Source organism: Hyperoodon ampullatus, assembly GCF_949752795.1.
Source record: "Hyperoodon ampullatus genome assembly, chromosome: 2".
Taxonomy (NCBI): domain Eukaryota; kingdom Metazoa; phylum Chordata; class Mammalia; order Artiodactyla; family Ziphiidae; genus Hyperoodon; species Hyperoodon ampullatus.
This window is the reverse complement of record NC_136915.1, coordinates 31,639,985-31,660,893: the sequence shown is the minus strand read 5'-3', so window position 1 is coordinate 31,660,893 and position 20,909 is coordinate 31,639,985. Positions and strand designations below refer to the sequence as shown.

Sequence of the window (20,909 nt, the reverse complement as noted above, 5' to 3'; positions counted from 1 at the left end):
ATTGTCTGAACACTGGAGTTGCTTTCTTTCGGAAAGTAGTTACCAGGGTACTTTTCTTTTTTTCATTTCACTGGTACACACAGTAAACAGTCATTTCATGGATTATGGCTCTCTAATGGCTGTTAAAGCTAAGTAGGAATGTTCGGAGTGGGCCTCTACTGTTTGAAGTTATCACAAAAGCAACAAACATCACGGCAGACTGCACGTCACCCCTTGGTGCCATTTGCACTGGTCTAGGATAGATGTGACATTTCTTAAGGCTTCAAATTCCAGTCCAGAGAGACTGAAACCGAGCAGAATCAGCATCCAGTGCTTTCCCCCGTCATGTCCATAGTCCTCCCAAGTGACTGATTGATTGTCTTTGGCAACAGGTTTTTTGTGGGAACATACAATGTGAATGGACAGTCCCCTCAGGAGTGCCTCTGGCCCTGGCTCAGCCATGGTATCCAGGCCCCAGATGTATACTGTGTGGGGTGAGTGCTTCTCTTCTAGTTGCCTCTGCGTTTTCCAGAACGTGTAGCTGTGGTTGAAGGGATGGGGGCATGGATCTATAACTGGGAATTCACAGCAGGTGAAGGGATTGAAAAATGAGCATATGCTTAATAACAGCTGTTCCCCCGTTAGCATGCTTCCTCACAGTAAACAAATTTCTGGCACTATTCAAGTGATGTGCTTGGCATTTGAATGCTAATATTTAATTTTGAGTGCAGTTCTCTGTTAAGATCGGTGCACCTTGAACTGAATTTAATTACTTAGACATTCAACACTTTGTTGGTCACAAAGAAAAAATATCTTTTGCCAGGGAAGGAAGGTTAGCTTAAAAGAACAAAAAGGCCCCATCCATCAGTCATTTTTTTTTTCACACCTACTATCTTGTCACCACTGCACTGGGTATTGGTGGGGAGGGGACAGCAAAGAAGCCTGTACAGGAGTGGAAAGGGCCTAGAATTTGGAATTTATGTAGACCTAGTTTTGAACCCATTTGCCACTTGGTGCTTGGGCGAGCTAGTGATCTCGGATATAAAATGGAGACTCTTCTAACTACTTTGGGTTCATTATGAAGAAGAAATGGGCTGCTACTTGTGAAAGCACCTGGTAAGTTCCTTGACTAAGGAACTTAGTCCCTTGTCGCTAAGTGTTTATTTTTCTTCCCTCTTGAGGGTCCTGCAGTTCAGCTAGAAAGCTAGGCCTTACACACCCAAACCAACCTGCGAACGTGCCATCTTGCACGTTACCCTTCTCTACTCTCTGACTGGTTGCTTCTCCTAATAGGTTCCAGGAGCTTGATTTGAGTAAAGAAGCCTTTTTCTTCCATGATACCCCAAAGGAGGAAGAGTGGTTTAAAGCTGTATCAGAGGGTCTTCATCCAGATGCCAAATATGCAAAGGTAAGAGAGGAGTTGGGGATTTTCTAATTTTTTGTTGCTATGCAGGGAAATGCTAAGATAACTTTTCACTTCTTATGCGACTTTCATCAAAAGCCAGCCCTAGGGCTTCCCTGGTGGCGCAGTGGTTGAGAGTCCGCCTGCCGATGCAGGGGACACGGGTTCGTGCCCCGGTCCGGGAAGATCCCACATGCCGCGGAGCGGCTGGGCCCGTGAGCCATGGCCGCTGAGCCTGCACATCTGGAGCGTGTGCTCCGCAATGGGAGAGGCCACAACAGTGAGAGGCCCGCATACCGCAAAAAAAATAAATAAATAAATAAAAAGCTCGGCATGGAACTAAGAAATAAAGAAATAAGACACAGGGAAGAAATTAAAAAAAAAAAAAAAAAAAAGCCAGCCCTAATGATACTGAGATTTTCAGTTCCAGGCCCTCTGGAAGAGGCGTCTCTGGGTGTGAAAGAGGCAGGTCTTGGCACTTGTAGGCTGTTGAGGTTATCACGGAGTCACTCGAGTGATGACCCTGAGTCCTGGTGTGGAGGAGGAGATACAGTAATACTCTCAGCCAGCTTCCGGACTACTTTTCCTTTTGAGTCCTAGTTAATGCCATGACTTGAATGCTTGTCTCTCTACCAGGTAAAGCTCATCCGACTGGTTGGGATTATGCTGCTGTTATTTGTCAAACAAGAGCATGCAGCGTACATCTCAGAAGTGGAAGCTGAGACGGTGGGGACAGGAGTCATGGGGAGGATGGTGAGTTCCTGGTTGGTACGTCTGGCACGTGGAGGGCCTTGGTCCCTAAGATTTGGACCCCACTTCTCATGATACTGTGACTGCACATGTCCCAGTTTGAGGGTGCTGGCGTTACGAGGTGAACTGTACCCTCGTGATCAAGCAGGGCTAGATGGAGCAGACCGTTCAGAAATCGTATTTTAGTGACTTGCCGGCTGATTGGCCCAACTAGCCCAATCCTCGTGTTCACTTCACACCAGAGCCTCCAATGGGTCCTCCAATTTAATGCATGACATATGTTGCAGAAACTATGCTGGGTCACCAAGGAAAAGAAAGAATGCTTAGAAAGAAAATAGAAAGAAAGAATGCTAATAATAGGTTTGCAATTTTCTCTTCTTCTAGAAGCTGTTAAATCCTGCTTTTAGGTTCTACTGCGAGAGCTTAGCTTCCCATGGGGAAGGGAGAGCATGTGGTTTGCCTGTGATTTACTGAAAAGTGGACTCACCTTTGCCACTGGCCAGCTAGTCGTTCTACCTTCTTGGATGTGTTTTCCTACCTGTAAAATGTGGACCGTAACACTGCTTTACTTACCTCCCAGGATTAAGATGCAGACTAATTAAGAGAAAACATTTTGCAACCTCTCGGGTTTAAACGACTACTGGTCTTTTTTTGGACTCCCTTTCACAGGGTAACAAAGGAGGTGTGGCAATCCGGTTCCAGTTTCACAACACCAGCATCTGCGTTGTCAATTCCCACCTGGCAGCCCACACGGAGGAGTATGAGAGGAGGAACCAAGACTACAAAGACATTTGTTCTCGAATGCAGTTTCATCAGGTTGACCCAAGCCTCCCGCCTCTCACCATCAGCAAGCACGAGTGAGTCTGGCCTTCCACCCCGACAAGGTGCACCGGGCCCGACGGGCCAAGTTGCGGGCTCTCTGTTTCATTAGGCAGGGGGCCAGGGGAGGCTTCCCACTGCCCGAGTGGGAGCTCCAGCCAACTCTCAGTTACACAGGGATTACTTTCTCTTGGAAATTTTTCGTTTCCCAACCTGCCATCTGGCAGACCTCTAGAATCTTTCCCAGACACCATCTGTTCCTGGAAAATGTGTAATATTTATTTTTAACATGGGTCCGCCTGGATGCAGTGTCATGAGGAAAGCCACCCCAGAGCGAGCATCTCAAGCTCAGGTTTAGCAGTATGTTTCAGGATTCTGTCTGCCTGTTCTCTCCAGAAGCATGTGTAATTGAGAATTGGGCTGCATTTCTCTGTCTTCACTTAGTCTTTTTTGCCTCTTGATTCAACTTTACAGAGCCGTGGTTGCAGCTGCTTGGAGCATCTGGCACTGATTTTTGTCTGTTCTCTGTATTTCCTTTATCTCCAGTACTTGCTCTCTGTCTAAATTCAAGGCATACTGGAATTTCAGACTTTACAGTAACACTTGGAGCATGTGCCCCTTCTTTTATGACAAGGAAGAAGCCACTGGGGCTGTGGTGTCTGCCCGGGAGTGCACAGAGCCCAGCCTCTCGTCCGCCTGCTGTGGTGGTAGGCCTGTCTTGATTGATGTTCCGGAAGCTGCCAAGATGGCTTCCCTTCTCCAGGGAACCCAGCAGGGACTGTGTCTCCCGTTCCGCTGACCCTGAAGCATCCTAGTTTGTGAGGTTGAGCTTGCATGTCAGTGTGTCTGCTTTTAGCTCGTGGATGCATTCATTTTGGTGTGTGTATGCTGCCGCGTGGCTTCTCTCATGACCTGGTTCTTGGCTTCAAATGAAGCGGTATTGGTCTTCATGGGATGTGCGATGTCACCTGGGAGCATCCAGTCATCATTTTCCCAAAGCAGCAGGTGTAATAAAATACCTGTCACACTCTGCAGAAACAGCCAACCAATGATACGGTGGTGATTAAAGCCAGACTCCACTGGAAGGGTTGAGCTTTGTTTCAAAGGAACTCAGCTCCAGAAACAAAGGTTGCGAGTGTGTCTTGTGGACTGGAGGGTGGGTGGAGGCAAGAGGCGGCATCATGGCGGCATCTGATCCGGGGTCCCTGAGTGATTGACAGGGCTCCCAATACTTGACCTTTTTTGCCTCTTCCTGGGAGAGAGGTAAATTATTGTCTTGCTTTTAGATCTTATTAGACTATCTTTCCAGCCGTACAAGAATAAAATAGTCAAGGAGAACTCAAGACTGTTTACAGTGAACTTGGACCAAGATAATTGAGTAAGCAGCATGCTAGACATGGTGTTAAGTGGGATGGTGAGAGGACAAGAGACCCTGGGTAGCCGAGTCCCTTCCCCGCCCAGCTCCCCAGAGGCTGGGCCTCAGGGGGCCTTCTGTCAGGAGCACACCGGCTGGAGCCGGTGAAGCCCCTCCTAAACCCTGTGACCTTTGTGCTCTGTCCTCGCAGTGTGATCTTGTGGCTGGGGGACCTCAACTACAGAATAGAAGAGCTGGATGTGGAAAAAGTGAAAAAGCTCATCGAAGAGAAGGCCTTTCAAACCCTGTATGCGAATGACCAGGTACCGATGGCCACCTGGGCCCTCTTCAGGCAGCCGTCCCTCCACGGGAGGGCACAGGAAAGCCTGGCTGCCCAACTCCAGCCTCTTCTTGCTCATCTTGGGAGGTTTCCCTGAGGAGCTGGTGTCCCATCATTCCTTCCTTCCTTCCTTCCTTCCTTCCTTCCATCTGCGTTCCCCTCTCCCACAGTTGCCTGCCCCCTGGCTGTTCCCTTGAGGCTTATCTCCCCCGGGGGCAAGAGCTGCTCTCTTTCTCTCACAGGCGTGCCCATTCATTCAAGGTGGGGCCCAAAGGGAACCAAGCGTCTCATAATGAAGATACTTGGTATTTTTTTTTTTTTTTTTTTTTTTTTTGTGGTACGCGGGCCTCTCACTGTTGTGGCCTCTCCCGTTGCGGAGCACAGGCTCCGGATGCGCAGGCTCAGCAGCCATGGCTCACGGGCCCAGCCGCTCCGCGGCATATGGGATCCTCCCAGACCGGGGCACGAACCCGTATCCCCTGCATCGGCAGGCGGACTCTCAACCACTGCGCCACCAGGGAGGCCCAATACTTGGTATTTTTAAGATGATTTACTGATGGTTTGGATGGGCCTCCCGCTCCCCCTGCCCCTGCCCCTCAGCAGGTCTGTCCATTGTGCACGACCACTCTTTTTCGGAATGGCTGTCTTCACTTCTGACAGGAAGCAGTTCTGTATCATGCTCTTCTCCACCATTGTTTGGGTTAGCCTTCCTTTCTCAAAGCACTAGCCATTTCCCAGGACAAGAGAAATCTGTTTCTCTCTGACTCTCAACAGATTTCGAAACTGTTCAAGTGGTCAGAGTTGTTCAGAATGTTACAGCCCTTTTTCTTTTTAGCCTGTATCTCCCTTTCAATCTTCTTCGTATTGTCATTAGTCTAAATCTTTCTGTTTCCTTTATTTTTCCCCCAGTGCAGATCAGTTGAAGGGGGAAAAAGAAAATCTCGAGTCTGTTATGTCTTTCTTTACGGAATAATCTCTTTATCGATCCATTTTTCTCTCCCACTCTTTTCCTTAGTAAACTGTTCTCTTTAATTCCCATTTCAGCCTTAACCCAGTCTGTTCTGTAACTATCTGTTTCTTGCCTCTGTTTTCTGGACTGCGGCATTCTCATTTCCCTGGTAGTTCAATACCATCTCCTCTTGCCTTTTTTTTTTTTAATTAATTAATTTATTTATGGCTGCGTTGGGTCTTCGTTGCTGTGTTCAGGCTTTCTCTAGTTACGGCGAGCGGGGGTTACTCTTCGTTGCAGTGTGTGGGCTTCTCATCGTGGTGGCTTCTCTTGTTGCGGAGCATGGGCTCTAGGTGCATGGGCTTCAGTAGTTGTGGCTTGTGGGCTCTAGAGCGCAGGCTCAGTAGTTGTGGCTCACGGGCTTAGTTGCTCCGCGGCATGTGGGATCTTCCCGGACCAGGGCTCGAACCCATGTCCCCTGCATTGGCAGGCAGATTCTTAACCACTGCACCACCAGGGAATCCCAAGGTTTGACCTTTTTATCCTGAGATTTTTTTTTTTTTTTTTACTGTTATCAAAGTTCTGGGAATGCACTTTTATCACGTAGGAAGGCAGGTTAGAGGGGAAAATGCATCAAATAGCAGTTATCCTGAGATTTTTTTTTTTCCATCTGTCCTTTCATGTAGCTGAGAGCTCAGGTGGCTGCAAAGGCTGTCTTCGAAGGCTTCAGCGAGGGTGAGCTCACGTTCCAGCCCACCTACAAGTATGATACTGGCTCTGACGATTGGGATACCAGGTAGGTCAGAGGTTGCTTCAGGGGGCTGAGCAGATGGAAACTCAGAAAGTTATGGAAGCACTTGCCCTCATTGACCTAAAGAAAAAGATAGGTTTCCTGTCACTTCTTCCCCATGTTTTGTACTCAGGTCAAACATTCTCTTAGTATCTGTTCATTAAGCAGCCTGCCTTCCTGCACATCATCTTGTTGACTGCCTTAGCCTTTGCTTCATAAGAATCCTTGAGGCTCATTTTACCTTCCAGCTACGCTTAGGGTGATGATTGTAGCAAACCGAGCTTGTACTTGGCCTTTACCTGGTAGTTCATATTTTTATTAGTGCCTGTGGGTTGCTACGCACTGTTCAATACACTTTACTTGCAACCCATTGAAGTAGGTATGATTTACTATCCTCATTTTATAGATCGGGGAACTGAAACCCCCAAAATTCAAGAGCCTCCCAAGCAGGCAAGCGTAGAAGCAGGATTTGAACCCAGGCAGTAGGAATTCACGACCTGTTTTAACCACCATCTTTTGAGGACCACAGAGTCCTTCACCCTCAGATGGCTGTGACTCTTGCCTGATCCCCATAGGACAGTAGAGTGCAGAGAATCATTCTGAACGGCGTTTTGGCTCCGAGCTTTCGCGGTTGTTTGGGGTGATACCCGCAGGATACACATTACCCCTCAGTGGGCCCAAATCGCCCCTGCCCTCTCAGATCTCCGGCTGCATGGACTGGAAGACTGCCCCGTCACCCCTAGCTGAGCCAGGGAGCTCACCAGGTGAGGGCGCTGCTGTGCCTGGGAGGGCTCCCAGTGTGGACTTTGCGTTTCAGCGACAAGTGTCGTGCTCCCGCCTGGTGTGACCGGGTCCTCTGGAAAGGGAAGAACATCACTCAGCTGAGCTACCAGAGCCACATGGCCCTGAAGACCAGCGACCACAAGCCCGTCAGCTCAGTGTTTGACATCGGGGTAGGTGGGCAGCTGGTGCCTCTGTGGTCATCGTTCTCTAGGGAATTGGTTCCCACAGCTGAGAGCACTTTTGTCTTTCTGGTCTGCTCCTCCTACCTTGAGTGTGAGGAAGCTGTTTAATTCATAATTGTTCTGTAGACTTCTACTATATGTTTCTACATACGTGGAGGTTCCCCTTTGCTCTTTGGACTGTATCTTTCCAGACCTTTTTCTTCGCAAATGTGTGTCAGTATTCTATATATAGCATAGAGGAAGTTTTTCCCTTTTTGTAAAAGAGATATATCATGCATATTGTCCTGAGAACATCTTTTTTCCCCACTGGCTATGTTTTAAGAGATCTTTCCATGTCAGTAAAGGGAGAGCTCCCTCCTCATTATTTTTAAGGGCTGCAAAATATTTCATAGTATGGATGAACCGTAATATATTGGGGTTGGCCAAAAAGTTCCTTCGGGGGCTTCCCTGGTGGCGCAGTGGTTGAGAGTCCGCCTGCCGATGCAGGGGACACGGGTTCGTGCCCCGGTCCAGGAAGATCCCACATGCCACGGAGCAGCTAGGCCCGTGAGCCATGGCCGCTGAGCCTGCGCGTCGGGAGCCTGTGCTCCGCAACGGGAGAGGCCACAACAGTGAGAGGCCCATGTACCGCCAAAAAAAAAAAAAAAAAGTTCCTTTGGGTTTTTCCATAAGATATTATGGAAAAACCCAAAGAAACTTTTTGGCCAACCCCAGTATATATTGATCGTTTAAGTTGTTTCCAAAATGTTGCTATTGTATTCATTGCTATAGTGATCACCCTTCACATGTATCTTTGCATACCGTTGTGAATATTTCTGTAGAGTGAAATTCCTAGAGGTGAAATTAGTGGTTCAAAGAAAAATGTATTCTAAATTTATTTGAGTCTGCTAAATTATCCTCCTGACAGCCCTTACCATTTTACACTTCTACCAACTCTGGATGAGCTAGTGTTCCCACAGCCTGGCTAATACTGGGTTTTATCAGTCTTTTAAATTTCTGCCAACCCAGTGAGCCAAAAGAGAAAGATACTCCATTATTTTAGATTACACTTCCCTAATTACTAGTGAAGTTGAACATCTTTTTTTTTCTGTTTCTGTAATCTATTTTTTCTTTTTTTATCAAAGTATAGTTGATTTACAGTAAACATCTTTTTATTTATGTATTCTCCATTTGTATCTCTTCTTCAGTGACTTCTGTGTTTCTTTACGTTACCAATTCTCAAGGGTGCGGGTAGGGGCACATCAGAATCTCCGAGGGTGTGGGTGGTTTGCAAAAAGCCTAATGAATGTTATAGGTAAGGTTTTATTACTGGAGAATGACAAAAATTGTAATTCAAAATAAGGAAGGGAAGGCCTGACAAAATCTTCTTGGCTGATGGAGTACAGGTTTAAAAAAGCCTGAGAAATGCTGCTTTAAATCAAAGCCCTGGAGAAGCTTCTCACTGCAGACCTGTCGGCAGCAACAAGCATAGCAGAGCCAAGCACTGGGCGTCTTTCTGCCCTGGGCGTAAGACCCAGCAGAACTGCCAACGAAGCTTTCACTCAGGCATCTGTTTTCTGCTAATCAGGAAGCAGTTGATTTTACCAGAAGCTTTGCCTCTGGGGCACCCTTCTACATCTACTGTTAATTGGGTTCTTTGTTCGTTAAATTAAATCTATTTAGCATTCACTTTCTGCGTTGCTATCAACTGCTATTTCCCAAGGCCGTGAATGTCCTCGAAACTGAAAAAGAGGACGTGGGCAGAAGCCAAAGCACTCAGTCTCTGCTGTTTCCCTTCCAGGTGAGGGTCGTAAATGAAGAGCTTTATCGGAAGACTCTGGAGGAGATTGTTCGCTCCCTGGATAAGATGGAAAATGACAGCATTCCTTCTGTGTCCCTCTCCAAGCGAGAGGTAGGAAGGACGTGCTAAGGCATCAGGCTCTTCTCTTCACAGAACGTAAATCTCACCTGCTGGGGCTCAGAATTCCAAGAGGCACCTGTCAGACGACTGGACTGTAGTCTTGATCGGCTGCTTCTAGAAAAAGTGAGGCTGATGATGCCAGCTGACAAGAGAGGGGTTGTTGGTTCACCTCCTGATCTTCTAAACCAGAAACCTGTAACCTTTTGTGGCTCATATATTTTACCCATACATGGGCCATCCATGAGTTAAATAAGGCACAGAGGATCCAAAATGTGTTTCATTTGATCTTAGTATAGCTGGTGTGTATTCTTGCACTGGGTTTGTCGTCCTACTGATGCTTTGCTTTGAGATTAAATTGAGTCCAAAATTTGGGTACGTATGAGTTGATGGGAAGGAAGGCAGTACGGAAAGGTAATGGGCTTTGGGAGAAGTCAAGTTAGGGCTAAAGATGTTTCATAGACGTGCCATAGCATAGATCGTTCAGAATTGACTGTACCAAAAAGTCAGTTAAATGAGGACTTACGGTGAGGGTATTTTTAATGCCCTAGATGTCCAGCTACTTGGAAGGAGGACGTTGATTTTGGGAGTGGAACGTGTGAAGGGTGTTTTGGATATGGTCTTTGCGTATAGAAGATTTAAACTTGGATTCTGTTAGGAAATTATTTATAAAACAACATGAGTTTTTTGAGTTTAGGATTTCTGAGTTAAACACAGACAACTGGTCTTTCATGGTAGCTGTGACCTCCCAGGTAAATACTTAAAAGCAGAAACATGATTTGAAAGAGATGGTCCTTCGTTTTCTTTCCAGAAAGGGCAAGGATTGCCCATTTGGGGTGGCTAGGCAGGTTGCCAAGGAGAGGGCACTGGTCTGACTGGTCCTGGGCTTGTCCCCAGTTCTGTTTTCAGAACGTGAAGTACATGCAGCTGCAGATAGAGTCCTTTACCATTCAGAATGGACAAGTACCGTGTCAGTTTGAATTCATCAACAAGCCTGACGAAGAGTCTTACTGTAAGCAGTGGCTGAGCGCCAACCCCAGCCGAGGGTTCCTCCTGCCAGGTAAGGCCTCCATTCCCAGGTTCCTGGTTGCTGGTTTGGGGAACACCCTACCCTATCTTTGCTCATTCTCCTGGAATAAGCTCTTTGTGTCTGAGTGTTTTGTTGTCTGCTTGAACATTTTTTTTTTTTTTTAGCGGTACAGGGGCCTCTCACTGTTGTGGCCTCTCCCGTTGCGGAGCGCAGGCTCTGGATGTGCAGGCTCAGCGGCCATGGCTCACGGGCCCCGCCGCTCCGCAGCATGTGGGATCTTCCCGGACCGGGGCACGAACCCACGTCCCCTGCATCGGCAGGCGGACTCTCAACCACTGCGCCACCAGGGAAGCCCCCTGCTTGAACATTTTTCAAAGCCCTGTGGATGAACCATCCATAAGTAAAATATAAAATAGTAAGGAGGGCTTCCCTGGTGGCGCAGTGGTTGGGGGTCCACCTGCCGATGCAGGGGACGTGGGTTCGTGCCCCGGTCCGGGAAGATCCCACATGCCACGGAGCGGCGGGGCCCGTGAGCCATGGCCGCTGAGCCTGCTCATCGGGAGCCTGTGCTCCGCAACGGGAGAGGCCACAACAGTGAGAGGCCCGCGTACAGCAAAAAAAATAGTAAGGAGCATGAGTTCAGTTTCAAAAGCATTCTCAGTCACGTGGATGTTCCACAGTTTCGCAGGGAGGGAAGACACAGGAGTGCTGTAAAGCAGGTGTTGCTGTTAAAGAAGCCGTTTTCACCCTCTGTCTCACTATAATCAACTCCCAACTGTCCGCTCTTGTGGGCAAAGGTAGTAGGGTGGTCATCCAGAAGAATTATGTCTGGCTCTAGAATGTACCACCCACGTCTTGCCCCCAACTTCTCCATGGCACTCTCTGTAGTGCCGTGAGGCAGAGGGGCTAAGCCTGTCTTGTGAACACTGCACAGTCTGATAACATACTGTATTTTCTACTGGATAGGGTGTCTTCATCTGAGCTGGATCAAGGCAAGCTGTTTGAGCCACACCTTCTTATTAATCTTTTCTAGCTTGAGCTGTGCTACTTAGAACACGAGTTTTATAGCAGTTACCTATTCATGTTCTTGTTTACTGTTTTCATATTCCCCCTTGGACCGTAAACTCCTTGTTCACGTGTCTTTTGAGTGCCGAGCATGTAAATTCTTGTTGGTTGGCTGATGCCTCTTATTTTCTCCCCTAACCCTGTATGCCTCACCCTCTTCCCGCTCGTCTTCTCTCCCCCTTTCCTCTTGGCCTTCTGCCAACCAGCGTTACTGTTTACATTTTTTTTCAGATTCTGCCATTGAGATTGAATTGGAGCTCTTTGTAAATAAGACCACAGCTACAAAGCTCAACTCGGGTGAAGACAAAATCGAGGACATTCTGGTTTTACACTTGGACAGGGGAAAGGATTACTTTTTGTCTGTGTCTGGGAACTACCTGCCCAGCTGTTTCGGATCGCCCATTCACACGTTGTGCTACATGAAGGAGCCAATCTTGGACCTGCCGCTAGAAAGTATTAGAGAGCTGGTGAGTTACCTGCCACAAGGAAACATCCAGAACTGTGTAGCAGCCAAGCCAATCAAACAAGATACTCCCGTGCCTACCTTCCCAGGGACCTGAGGATTCTTTAGCCTCCATAGAGTTTGCTTACTCTGTCGGTTGTGTATTGCTATTGAACAGACTCCCTGCCAGTTTTAGTGGTTTAAAACAGCAGCAAGTTATTGCTTCTCATGACTGTGAGTTTCCAGTGTGGCTCTTCTACTGGTCTCGCCCAGGCTCATTTGTGTGGTTGCAGTCAGATGGCAGCTGTGATGGCCAGAGGGTTCAAGGAGGCTTCCTTCCCTTTCTTGGTGTTGGCTGCTCACTGGGCCTCTCCCTCAACATGGGCTCTCGTCATTCAGTAGGTTGGCCCGGGCTTCCCTAAGTGGTAGCAAGAGTTTGAGAGCAGAATGTGTAAGGCTCCTTGTGGCCCAGGCTCCAAAACTCGCATGGTACCACTTCTGCCATGTTTTATTTGTTGGAACAAGTTGTGAGGTCAGCCCAGATTCCGGATGGGGAAAGACTCTACCTCTTGATGGGAAAAGCTGCAAAATGTTATTGCCATGTTTTTCGGTCTTTCATAATAACATATTAGAGAAACTCAGCCATAGATACTGAGATGATGGAATGTCCCTGGCCCATGATATTATTCCTTTTTCTGTTTTAATCATCACTTGGTTTATCATCCTAAACTAAATTTTCTGAGATCTAAAAGGCTCCTATGCAGACTTACAGATATTGAACACAAACTTATGGTTACCAAAGGGGAAATGTGGTGGGGAGGGATAAATCAGGAGCTTGGGATTAACATACACGCACTACTATATATAAGATAGATAACGAACAAAGACCTACTGTATAACACAGGGAACTCTGCTCAATATTCTGTGGTAACCTGTATGAGAAAAGAATCTGAAAAAGAATGAACATATTGGGAATTCCCTGGTGGGCCAGTGGTTAGGACTCAGCACTTTCACTGCTTGCTGAGGGCCCAGGTTCTATCCCTGGTGGGGGAACTGAGATCCCACAGGCTGCATGGTGTGGCCAAAAAAAAAAAAAAAAGAATGGTTATGTGTATATGTATAACTGAACTACTTTGCTGTACACCAGAAACTTAACACAACATTGTAAATCAACTATACTCCAATAAAAATTTAAAAATAAATAAAAGGCTCCTCTGGAGACAATTCTAATACAAGGGAGCTAGTTTGGAGCAGGTTTTTGGCAATAGGTATGCTTTCCTTTTCCTCCATTGCATTTTTTAAATTCAGGGACTCTTGAACTCTGTCCTCTCCATTATATAGATGAAAACAGAGGCCCAGTGAGGGGAGTGATTTGTCATGGGTCCCTGGTGAGTTAACTCTGGACCTGGACCTTGCTTTTGGGTTTTTGTATTCCCACGTCAGTGTTCTTTTTTCACCAGACCACACCGTTTCTCTGGTTCAGACAGTGAAGTGCTATAGGCAGGATATTTTTCTAAGATGATGCGTATTTCATCTGATTGAAACTGCTTGCCGTAAGCCACTCCCAATTCTCAAAAGTCACCCTTTGTACCTTGATCATGTCACCTGATTTCATTTTTGCCTGCTGAATATTTGCTTAGGGACATCAAAACACTTCCGTTCTTCCATGGGTTTGCCGTCTCCATGTCCTGCGTTCTCCTGAAGCCAGCCTGGCAGAAGCTCTATTGGTGGCCCTTCTGATCATGCTTTTTATTTCTTTTCAGACTCTGATGCAACTTCAGACTGAAGATGATGGGAGCCAGTTGGAAAGACCCATGGACATCCCCAAAGAGCTCTTGATGATGGTTGATTACCTGTACCGAAATGCCATCCAGCAGGTAGGTGGATGAAGCAGGCACACCTGGCAGAGGCCATGCTGCCTTGAGAAAAACCATCAGCCCTGAGAACTTCGGGCATAAAAAGCTTTTCCCCTGCAAAACCTATGGAAAGCTGTTCTTACTCCGGGGAGTGAAGGTCAGTAGGTTCACATTCCACACCCCTGTGTGGCCCCGCTATTACATACAGCACTTGATTCCTCCCAGGGGAGGCAGTCTCACACAACAGGGCCTTCCCAGCACAGCATGTTCCCTCCCTGGTCCTCTGGGGTCCCCCAGGTGGAAAGCCCTCTGGAGCCTTCTCAGGATGTCCGGCTGCTCTCTTTTGTGGAAACTCTTGCCAGCTTCTAGGAATGGGAGGGGCGGCTAACTTGTTGACAAGCCAGACAGGCAGGGGACCAGTGGAACCCCTGGGGCCATGACTCAGGAAGCCTGATTTCCAGAGTGGGTTGGGCAAGCTTTCTGAGATCAGATTGGTCAGTTTCACTGACTCACTTATCTGGGTCCCAGGGAGATAAATAGAAACTCTCATCTACCACAGCTCTGCCACTTCGGAGCAACATACATTCTTAGGATACTCTCTCCCCACTTTTCCCCTCAGATTTATTGAGCGTTACAATGTCCCAAACACTGTTCTAAGTGTTTTACAGCACTACCTCATTTAGTTCTCATAGTAGTACTCAGATGAGGAAACAGATTCCCAGAAATGTTAAGTAACTTGATCAGGGTCCCAAAGCTAACAGATGGGCAGGATTGGGATTTGAACCCAGGGAATCTATAGAAGTCACATTCTTTTTTTTTTTTTTTCTTTCATTTATTTACTTATTTATTTTTGGCTGCGTTGGGTCTTCGTTGCTGAGCTTGGGCTTTCTCTAGTTGCGGTGAGCAGGGGCTACTCTTTGTTGTGGTGTGCGGACTTCTCATGATGGTGGCTTCTCTTGTTGTGAAGCACGGGCTCTAGGTGCGTAGGCTTCAGTAGTTGTGGTGCGCAGGCTTCAGTAGTTGTGGCTCGTGGGCTCTAGAGTGCAGGCTCAGTAGTTGTGGTGCACGGGCTTAGTTGCTCCGCCGTGTGTGTGATCTTCCCGGACCAGGGCTCTAACCCATGTCCCCTGCATTGGCAGGCGGATTCTTAACCACTGCACGCCACCTGGGGAAGTCCAAAGTCACATTCTTAAGAACGACGCTAGTCTACCTTCTCTACAGAGCTCCTTTCAGGTGTAACCTTTGAGTAATATATGTAATATTGTTATTGTTCACGGTATAGGACATTAAGTTATTTTATAAAACAAACAAATATAAGGGATCCTAGGACTCATAGAAATACCTTTATTGCCATAATCTTGTTTTCTCAAAGCACTGAGGTGCCTTGTTAACCTTCTCCATCTTATAAATGATATATTTTCTTCAGTTTTTTCTTTTTCTGGTCAATACCTCCATAACACTGCAGGAAACGTAGCTACTTTAAACTTTTTCCTTTGGTTGGATCACCAGGGATCAAACCCACACCCACTGCAGTGGAAATACGGCATCCTAACCACTGGACCGCCAGGGAATTCTCTTATAATAGATGTCTTGTGCTGAAGATCTATTGTGGGAGCGTGGCTGGGAAGGCCTGCAAGATGAATTAGCCACATCAGCCTACATCACATTGTCTAGTGGGGTGATTCAAAGGCCTCACCATGCTGCCCCCTTTTGTACCCTGCTGGTGATTATATTTCTAGGTCAGGAAATCATTGCTGCTTTTCTGAAAATAGAATTATTTTGTGACTTTCTTCCCTTTTTCAGGAAGATCTGTTTCAGCAGCCAGGCCTGAGGTTGGAATTTGAGCATATCAGGGACTGTTTGGATACTGGAACGATTGATACCCTCTGTATCCTTCAGATGTTCATGCGCGCACGCATGTATGTGTGTGTGAATATGAGAAAGAGAGGTGAGCAAAAGGAAAGGATGATATTTTAAGGCTCAAAGTCAGATATTGTGTCCTCAGCTGTTATGTTTTTCTTACTTAAAGTTTGTATAGAGAAGACTTTACAACTTTAAGCAACCAATATATAGCAGGAATTCAGGAGGGCCTGGCGAAGCTGACAGGCAGCTTGGCCCCTTCAAGATGTCAGCCTGGCATCCTAGCTCCAAGCAGAGAGCCTGGCTGTGCAGGCAGCACTCTGGCATGTGCTGGCTCCTGGGGCTCTTCTTAACCATGACCATGGCAGCGGCATCCCCTGTTCCTTAACGATGGGCCCAAAGCTGTTAGCAATCACTCCATAGCTGAAGCCCTGCTGCTTTTCCTGGAGAGCCTGCCGGAGCCCGTCATCTGTTACAGCGTCTACCACAACTGCTTGGAGTGTTCTGGCAACCTCACAGCAAGTAAACAGGTGAGGGGAAGCGTGGAGCGTCAGCGTGTTCATGTTGCAGCCCCGGGTCTCATTGCGCCTGAGGGAACAAAGTGGGCACCATCCCCCAAATTCAGTGTCGTAGAAACTCGACTCCAAGTCTTTCCTTCCCAAACCTGTTCTTCCCCTCATGTCCCTTTTCCTTTTAATGGCATCACCTTAATTCCAGTGACTCAACCCAGCAACCTGAGTCATTTCTGACTCCCCCTCTCCTCACCTCCCACACGCTCAGTCCCCTTGCTCTGTCACTTGTCTTTCTTCCATTCTAGTTCCACTTTCCTTGGTTCAGGACCTGGCATTCATGCTTTCCCTCTGCTGATTTGTTTTGCGTACTGCCATTAGATTTGGGGTTCTAAAGCTCTTGTCATGTTGCTGTTGGTCAGAAACGCTCTCCATTGCCAATTAAGGATCTTCTTAAACAAATGTTCGGGACTTTTTATGATCTAGTCTAGTCATTCACATATGTAACCTGCCATAGCAGAATAATCTAAAAAATACGCTAACAATACATGATCCAGAGCCTTACCCTCCACCTCCACTGAATCAAAAAATCAAAATCTCTTTTTTTTTTTTTTTTTTTTTTGGCTGCACCACTTGGCATGCGAGATCTTAGTTCCCTCACCAGGGATCGAACCCGTGCCCCCTGCAGTGGAAGCGTGGAGTCTTAACCACTGGACTTCCAGGGAGGTCCCTCAAAATCTCTTTTGGGATATATTTTGTACAGGCTTCCCAACTGATTCTGAAATGCAGACAGCCAGAGTACTCATTGAATTCTAGCCTGATCAACCCTTCCAAGCTTAGGGCCTATTCAAACAGTAGTGCTCCTGCCAAACTTGACTTCTCATGATGTGTTCTCTCTTCTTATCTCACTGTTTTCCTTACCTTGCCTTTTTCTACACTTTCTTTTGCCCTAAATGCCCTAGTCCTTACCTCTGCAAGTGCAATCTTCTCTTATATTCAAGACGCAACTAAAATGTTTTCGGTTCTCTTAAGTGTTTTGAGAATGTGCAGTTAGAAGTTTGACCTCTAAATTCATGTAACGCTTGATCTATGCGTCTGTTTTGGCACCTGTGGCAAGTGATCAAGTTTTTCAGTGTGCAGTCTTACTGCTCACGTACCCGGATCATGTACTCAGTTCCTGGAATATAGCAGGCACTTGAGAAACGATTGAATGAACGAAAAGACAAATCCCAGTTCTCCCTCTTTCAGGTCATTGCTACCCTTCCTGCGTGCCACAGAAATGTCTTCATCTACTTGATGGCGTTTTTGCAAGAACTGCTGAAAAATTCAGCAAAAAATCATTTGGATGGTAATATTCTAGGTAAGCCGCCAAGTGTGTGTGGAAAGCATCTCTGCAAACTGACTCATTAAGAGAAATGTGGTTGAGGAATGTCCTGAGTCCACTGCAGTAGAACTAAAATCTCAAGCTCTGGGCAAAGTTTACCCTCGAATAGTTATTTTAAAGCAGAAAATACTGCTTTGGGGCACCCCTCCCCACTCCTAAGAACACGAGAATAAGTGGTACTTCTTTTGCTGAATCATATGTTTTCTGGGTTTTTCATACAGCTAGCATATTTGGTAGCTTACTGCTTCGAAACCCAGCTGGTCACCAAAAGCTTGAAGTGGCAGAGAAGAAGAAGGCTCAAGAATTTATTCACCAGTTCCTCTGCAACTCACCCTGAGCCTGTCCATCTCCTCTCCTATTCTGCCTGAGGCAGCCAATTACCAGCCCCACCTGTTTCAGCTCCAAAGCTGCCCTAAGAGCATGTGAGCCCACTGGGATGCCAGAGTGGCAGCTGCCTGTTTCCTGAGCCCAGACTGCCCTCCCCACCATGACTGTCACACTCCGTGCTGCTGCGAGTTGTGAAGACATGAGGGGAAATCCACCACAATAAAACTGACATTCAGCGTTCAAATTTAGTTATTTAACAGATAGATCTTTTTTTTTTTTTTAATGTTTAAACGACTGTACTTCTTGTGCTCACTCAACCTGCCTCCAGGGCATATAGTGCCTTCCCTGTAGCTTGGGTCGGGCTCCCCATGATCAGATATTTGAACAAACTTTGGAGTCCTGAAGGATGAATGAGTTGGACGGCAAGAATGCAAATGGAAGCTGCTGGATAAAGAGCCCACAGCCACCCCAGATGCTTCCAGCTCTCTGTCGGAGGACATGTGTGTACACATATTGCAAACCCTACCCCCCTTCCCACTCAGATATGGCTCAACAACTCTGGAGCTGGCCACTCAGCCTCCGAGGGCAATGCAGTGGCTTGAAAATGAAGATACTGAAGAAATTGGTGTTCTGGTGAAACAAGTGGAATTTTCTGGGCCAACAGATCCTCCAAACTGTATATAATGCATCCCCTCTCTTACATGTGTAATATATTTTAATGATAAATGTATTTTTAACAGTGGTTGGTTGCTTTTATCTTTTAAGAAATGGCAGCTCTCAGCAGCTGGACATTTGTGGCTTAAGCACTGGGGCAGGGTGGTCCCTGGTGGTCCAGTGGTTAAGAATCTGCCTTCCAACGCAGGGAACGCGGGTTCAATCCCTAGTCGAGGAACTAAAGTCCCACATGCCGCAACTAGAAAGAAGCCCGCGCACCGCAGCGAAGAGCCTGCTCGTCACAACAAAGATCCCATGCTCCACAACTAAGGCCCGACGCAGCCAAATAAATAAATAAATAAATAAATTTTAAAAAAGCACTGGGGCAGCTGGTCAGGGGCCAGAGAGATATTTGCCTGGCAGTCTGGTGATAAGAGCCACTATTTACCTTTTTCAAGCAAGAGATAGTGCAGGCATGGCCCCAACACCTTGACCCCTGATCTAGTTTCTGAGGGTTGTCCCACTTCGAATATTCTAGAGAAGTAGCTTATGGGGAAAATGGCAGCGGCTGCTAAGAGGTTCTGACAGCTAGATATTTACAGGTCAGGAGCAGAGTAAAGTCACATGCAAAATCGCTTCTTGGATCACCACTAGTCCTTGGCAGTGTAAGTGATTTAGGTACCGGCCGGTAGGATGACAATGTGAACGGTTAAAGAAAGAATGGCCAGTAGGTGGCGTTGCCTGGCCCGGGCACGAGTTCCATGGAAGCCGACAGCCCTCTGCAGGGGAAAAAGCCGGGAGAGACGGCCTGGGCCAGGGGTATGAGGAAGAAGGGAGTTCGGCGTCTTAAGCGAGGCTGTGAAGGGGGGAAGAGGTGGTGGCGTCCTCTGGCCAGGCTTGGAATACTCCCCATTTCTGCCATTTGGGTCCAGTCTTCCTTTCTGGGTCCCTCCTGCCCATACTAACTTTGTTAGGTGAGGAGGGGAAGCTGGGGCCACAAGGAGAAACCCGGAATGTCACAGCCTTCCAGGCTTCCCCCTTGCGGTCCGGGTACGAATTCGGCGGCTAACTGGGGTCCTTCCCGCTGCGGTTGTGGCTGCTAAGGTGAGGGGAGCGCAAGCCGGGCTGGGGCTACTTTGGATTAGTGGTCGGGGGTCTGATCACTCTTCCTTGCGTCTGGTGCCTCTAGAGCCAAGCCCCGACTCCCCGCAGGCAACTCCCCCCAGGCGGAGGACGAGGCGGGCGCTGCCCCGCGCGGGACGAACTCGTGGCCCCTTGAGGTCTCCGCTGTGCCCACCCCGCCCCCCCTTCCGCTCGCCAATTGGAGGCTCGATCTCAGCCCCCACACCGACTAAACCAACCAGAAGCATCAGAGAGAGGCGGAGCCACTATCTCCTCCTTCCTCCGGAAAGCGGAAGCGGAATTGACGTTCGGGGAAGGTGGGGGCAATCATGGTGCCGCTGGGGAGGGGAGAAGCTGCTGCCGCCGCCGCCGCCGTTGCCGGGAGCCGCGGAGGTAAAAGGCGAAATCAGACGCGGCCTGGGCTGGGGACTTCCCGGGGTGCGCGGGACTTAGGCTCCCTCCTGAAGCATTTTCCAGTAGGGACCCCAGATCGGTCACCATAGGGACCCCACCCCTCCTCCGTTTCCATGGGGATGGGTATCCAGCCCCCCTCCCCTGTTTCCATGGAGATCCGGACCCTGCCCCTCTTCGCCCGGCTTGGAGCCCCCCAGCCTGACTTCGGGTTTTTCCGTGTAGCCCGGGACTGGGGACTATCCCAGACAGGTTCCTTTTCCCAGCCTCCTCTCAAGGGTGCTCTGTTTGTATTTCTCGTTTGCCACCCTCAAACCTCCTGGTCTTGTTTGTTCCGGATAGCTGGTCTCCGCGTTGCCGCCTGTGGTGCTGGGGCAGCCCAATGGGGCCCCCGGTGCTCTTATCTCTCCTCTCAGATGCAGCGAAATGTGCATCTACCGGGTTGCGTAAGCAAGAGCAAGGGGTCGGGCCGGTTCCTCCCGGCTCAGATCCCTTGGCCTGTCTCTGGTAACTACCACTCTCTCTAGCCGCCCTACCGAGTAAAGGTTCACTTTCTAATTCGGAGCAGAAGAGAAAGATAAAGTGCAAAGCCAGACTGAAAACTAAAAGTGATAATATTTAAATTCTCTGTTATGTCTGCCAAACCCGCGTTTGTAGAACCTGTGTGTTTACAGGTAGAAGAAGAATCACTATTCCAGAACAGGAAAACTTCAAATTTGGTATTTTTCCCAAGAGAGTTTATCTTTCCAAGAGAGTATACCTGCAGGCCTTTCATTCATTTAACTGACATATCCTGAACTCCTCGTGTCAGTGTACTGTGCTAGGGGCAGTAGAAACAAAAATAAGACTCATCATTCCCTTATTGCAGAAAGCACACTATAAAGCATAGCTTCTACTGGACACCAGATTGTTTTAGGAGATAAATAGATAAAGTGATCTTCATTAGATATGCCTGATTAGGGATTAGCCCCACTACCCAGAAGCTGAAACATCTGTTCTCGGAA

At 47.8% G+C, this 20,909-nt stretch overlaps 1 protein-coding gene across 1 annotated transcript in view; it reads left to right on the top strand.

Moving 5' to 3' along the window:
* INPP5B (inositol polyphosphate-5-phosphatase B) overlaps positions 1 to 17,869 on the top strand; it is a gene marked incomplete at its 5' end in the record, with an annotated part of 43,299 nt that extends 25,430 nt beyond the window's left edge. Inside the window, 15 exon segments of the mRNA XM_079696362.1 lie at positions 372 to 473; positions 1,273 to 1,387; positions 2,018 to 2,134; positions 2,801 to 2,988; positions 4,516 to 4,627; positions 6,280 to 6,389; positions 7,201 to 7,336; positions 9,129 to 9,239; positions 10,143 to 10,305; positions 11,572 to 11,807; positions 13,546 to 13,659; positions 15,442 to 15,526; positions 15,901 to 16,028; positions 17,256 to 17,367; positions 17,613 to 17,869. Of these exon segments, the coding sequence (XP_079552488.1) occupies positions 372 to 473; positions 1,273 to 1,387; positions 2,018 to 2,134; positions 2,801 to 2,988; positions 4,516 to 4,627; positions 6,280 to 6,389; positions 7,201 to 7,336; positions 9,129 to 9,239; positions 10,143 to 10,305; positions 11,572 to 11,807; positions 13,546 to 13,659; positions 15,442 to 15,526; positions 15,901 to 16,028; positions 17,256 to 17,367; positions 17,613 to 17,728 (1,945 nt within the window). The 3' untranslated portion in view covers positions 17,729 to 17,869.
* Between the last annotated feature and the right edge of the window lie 3,040 nt (positions 17,870 to 20,909).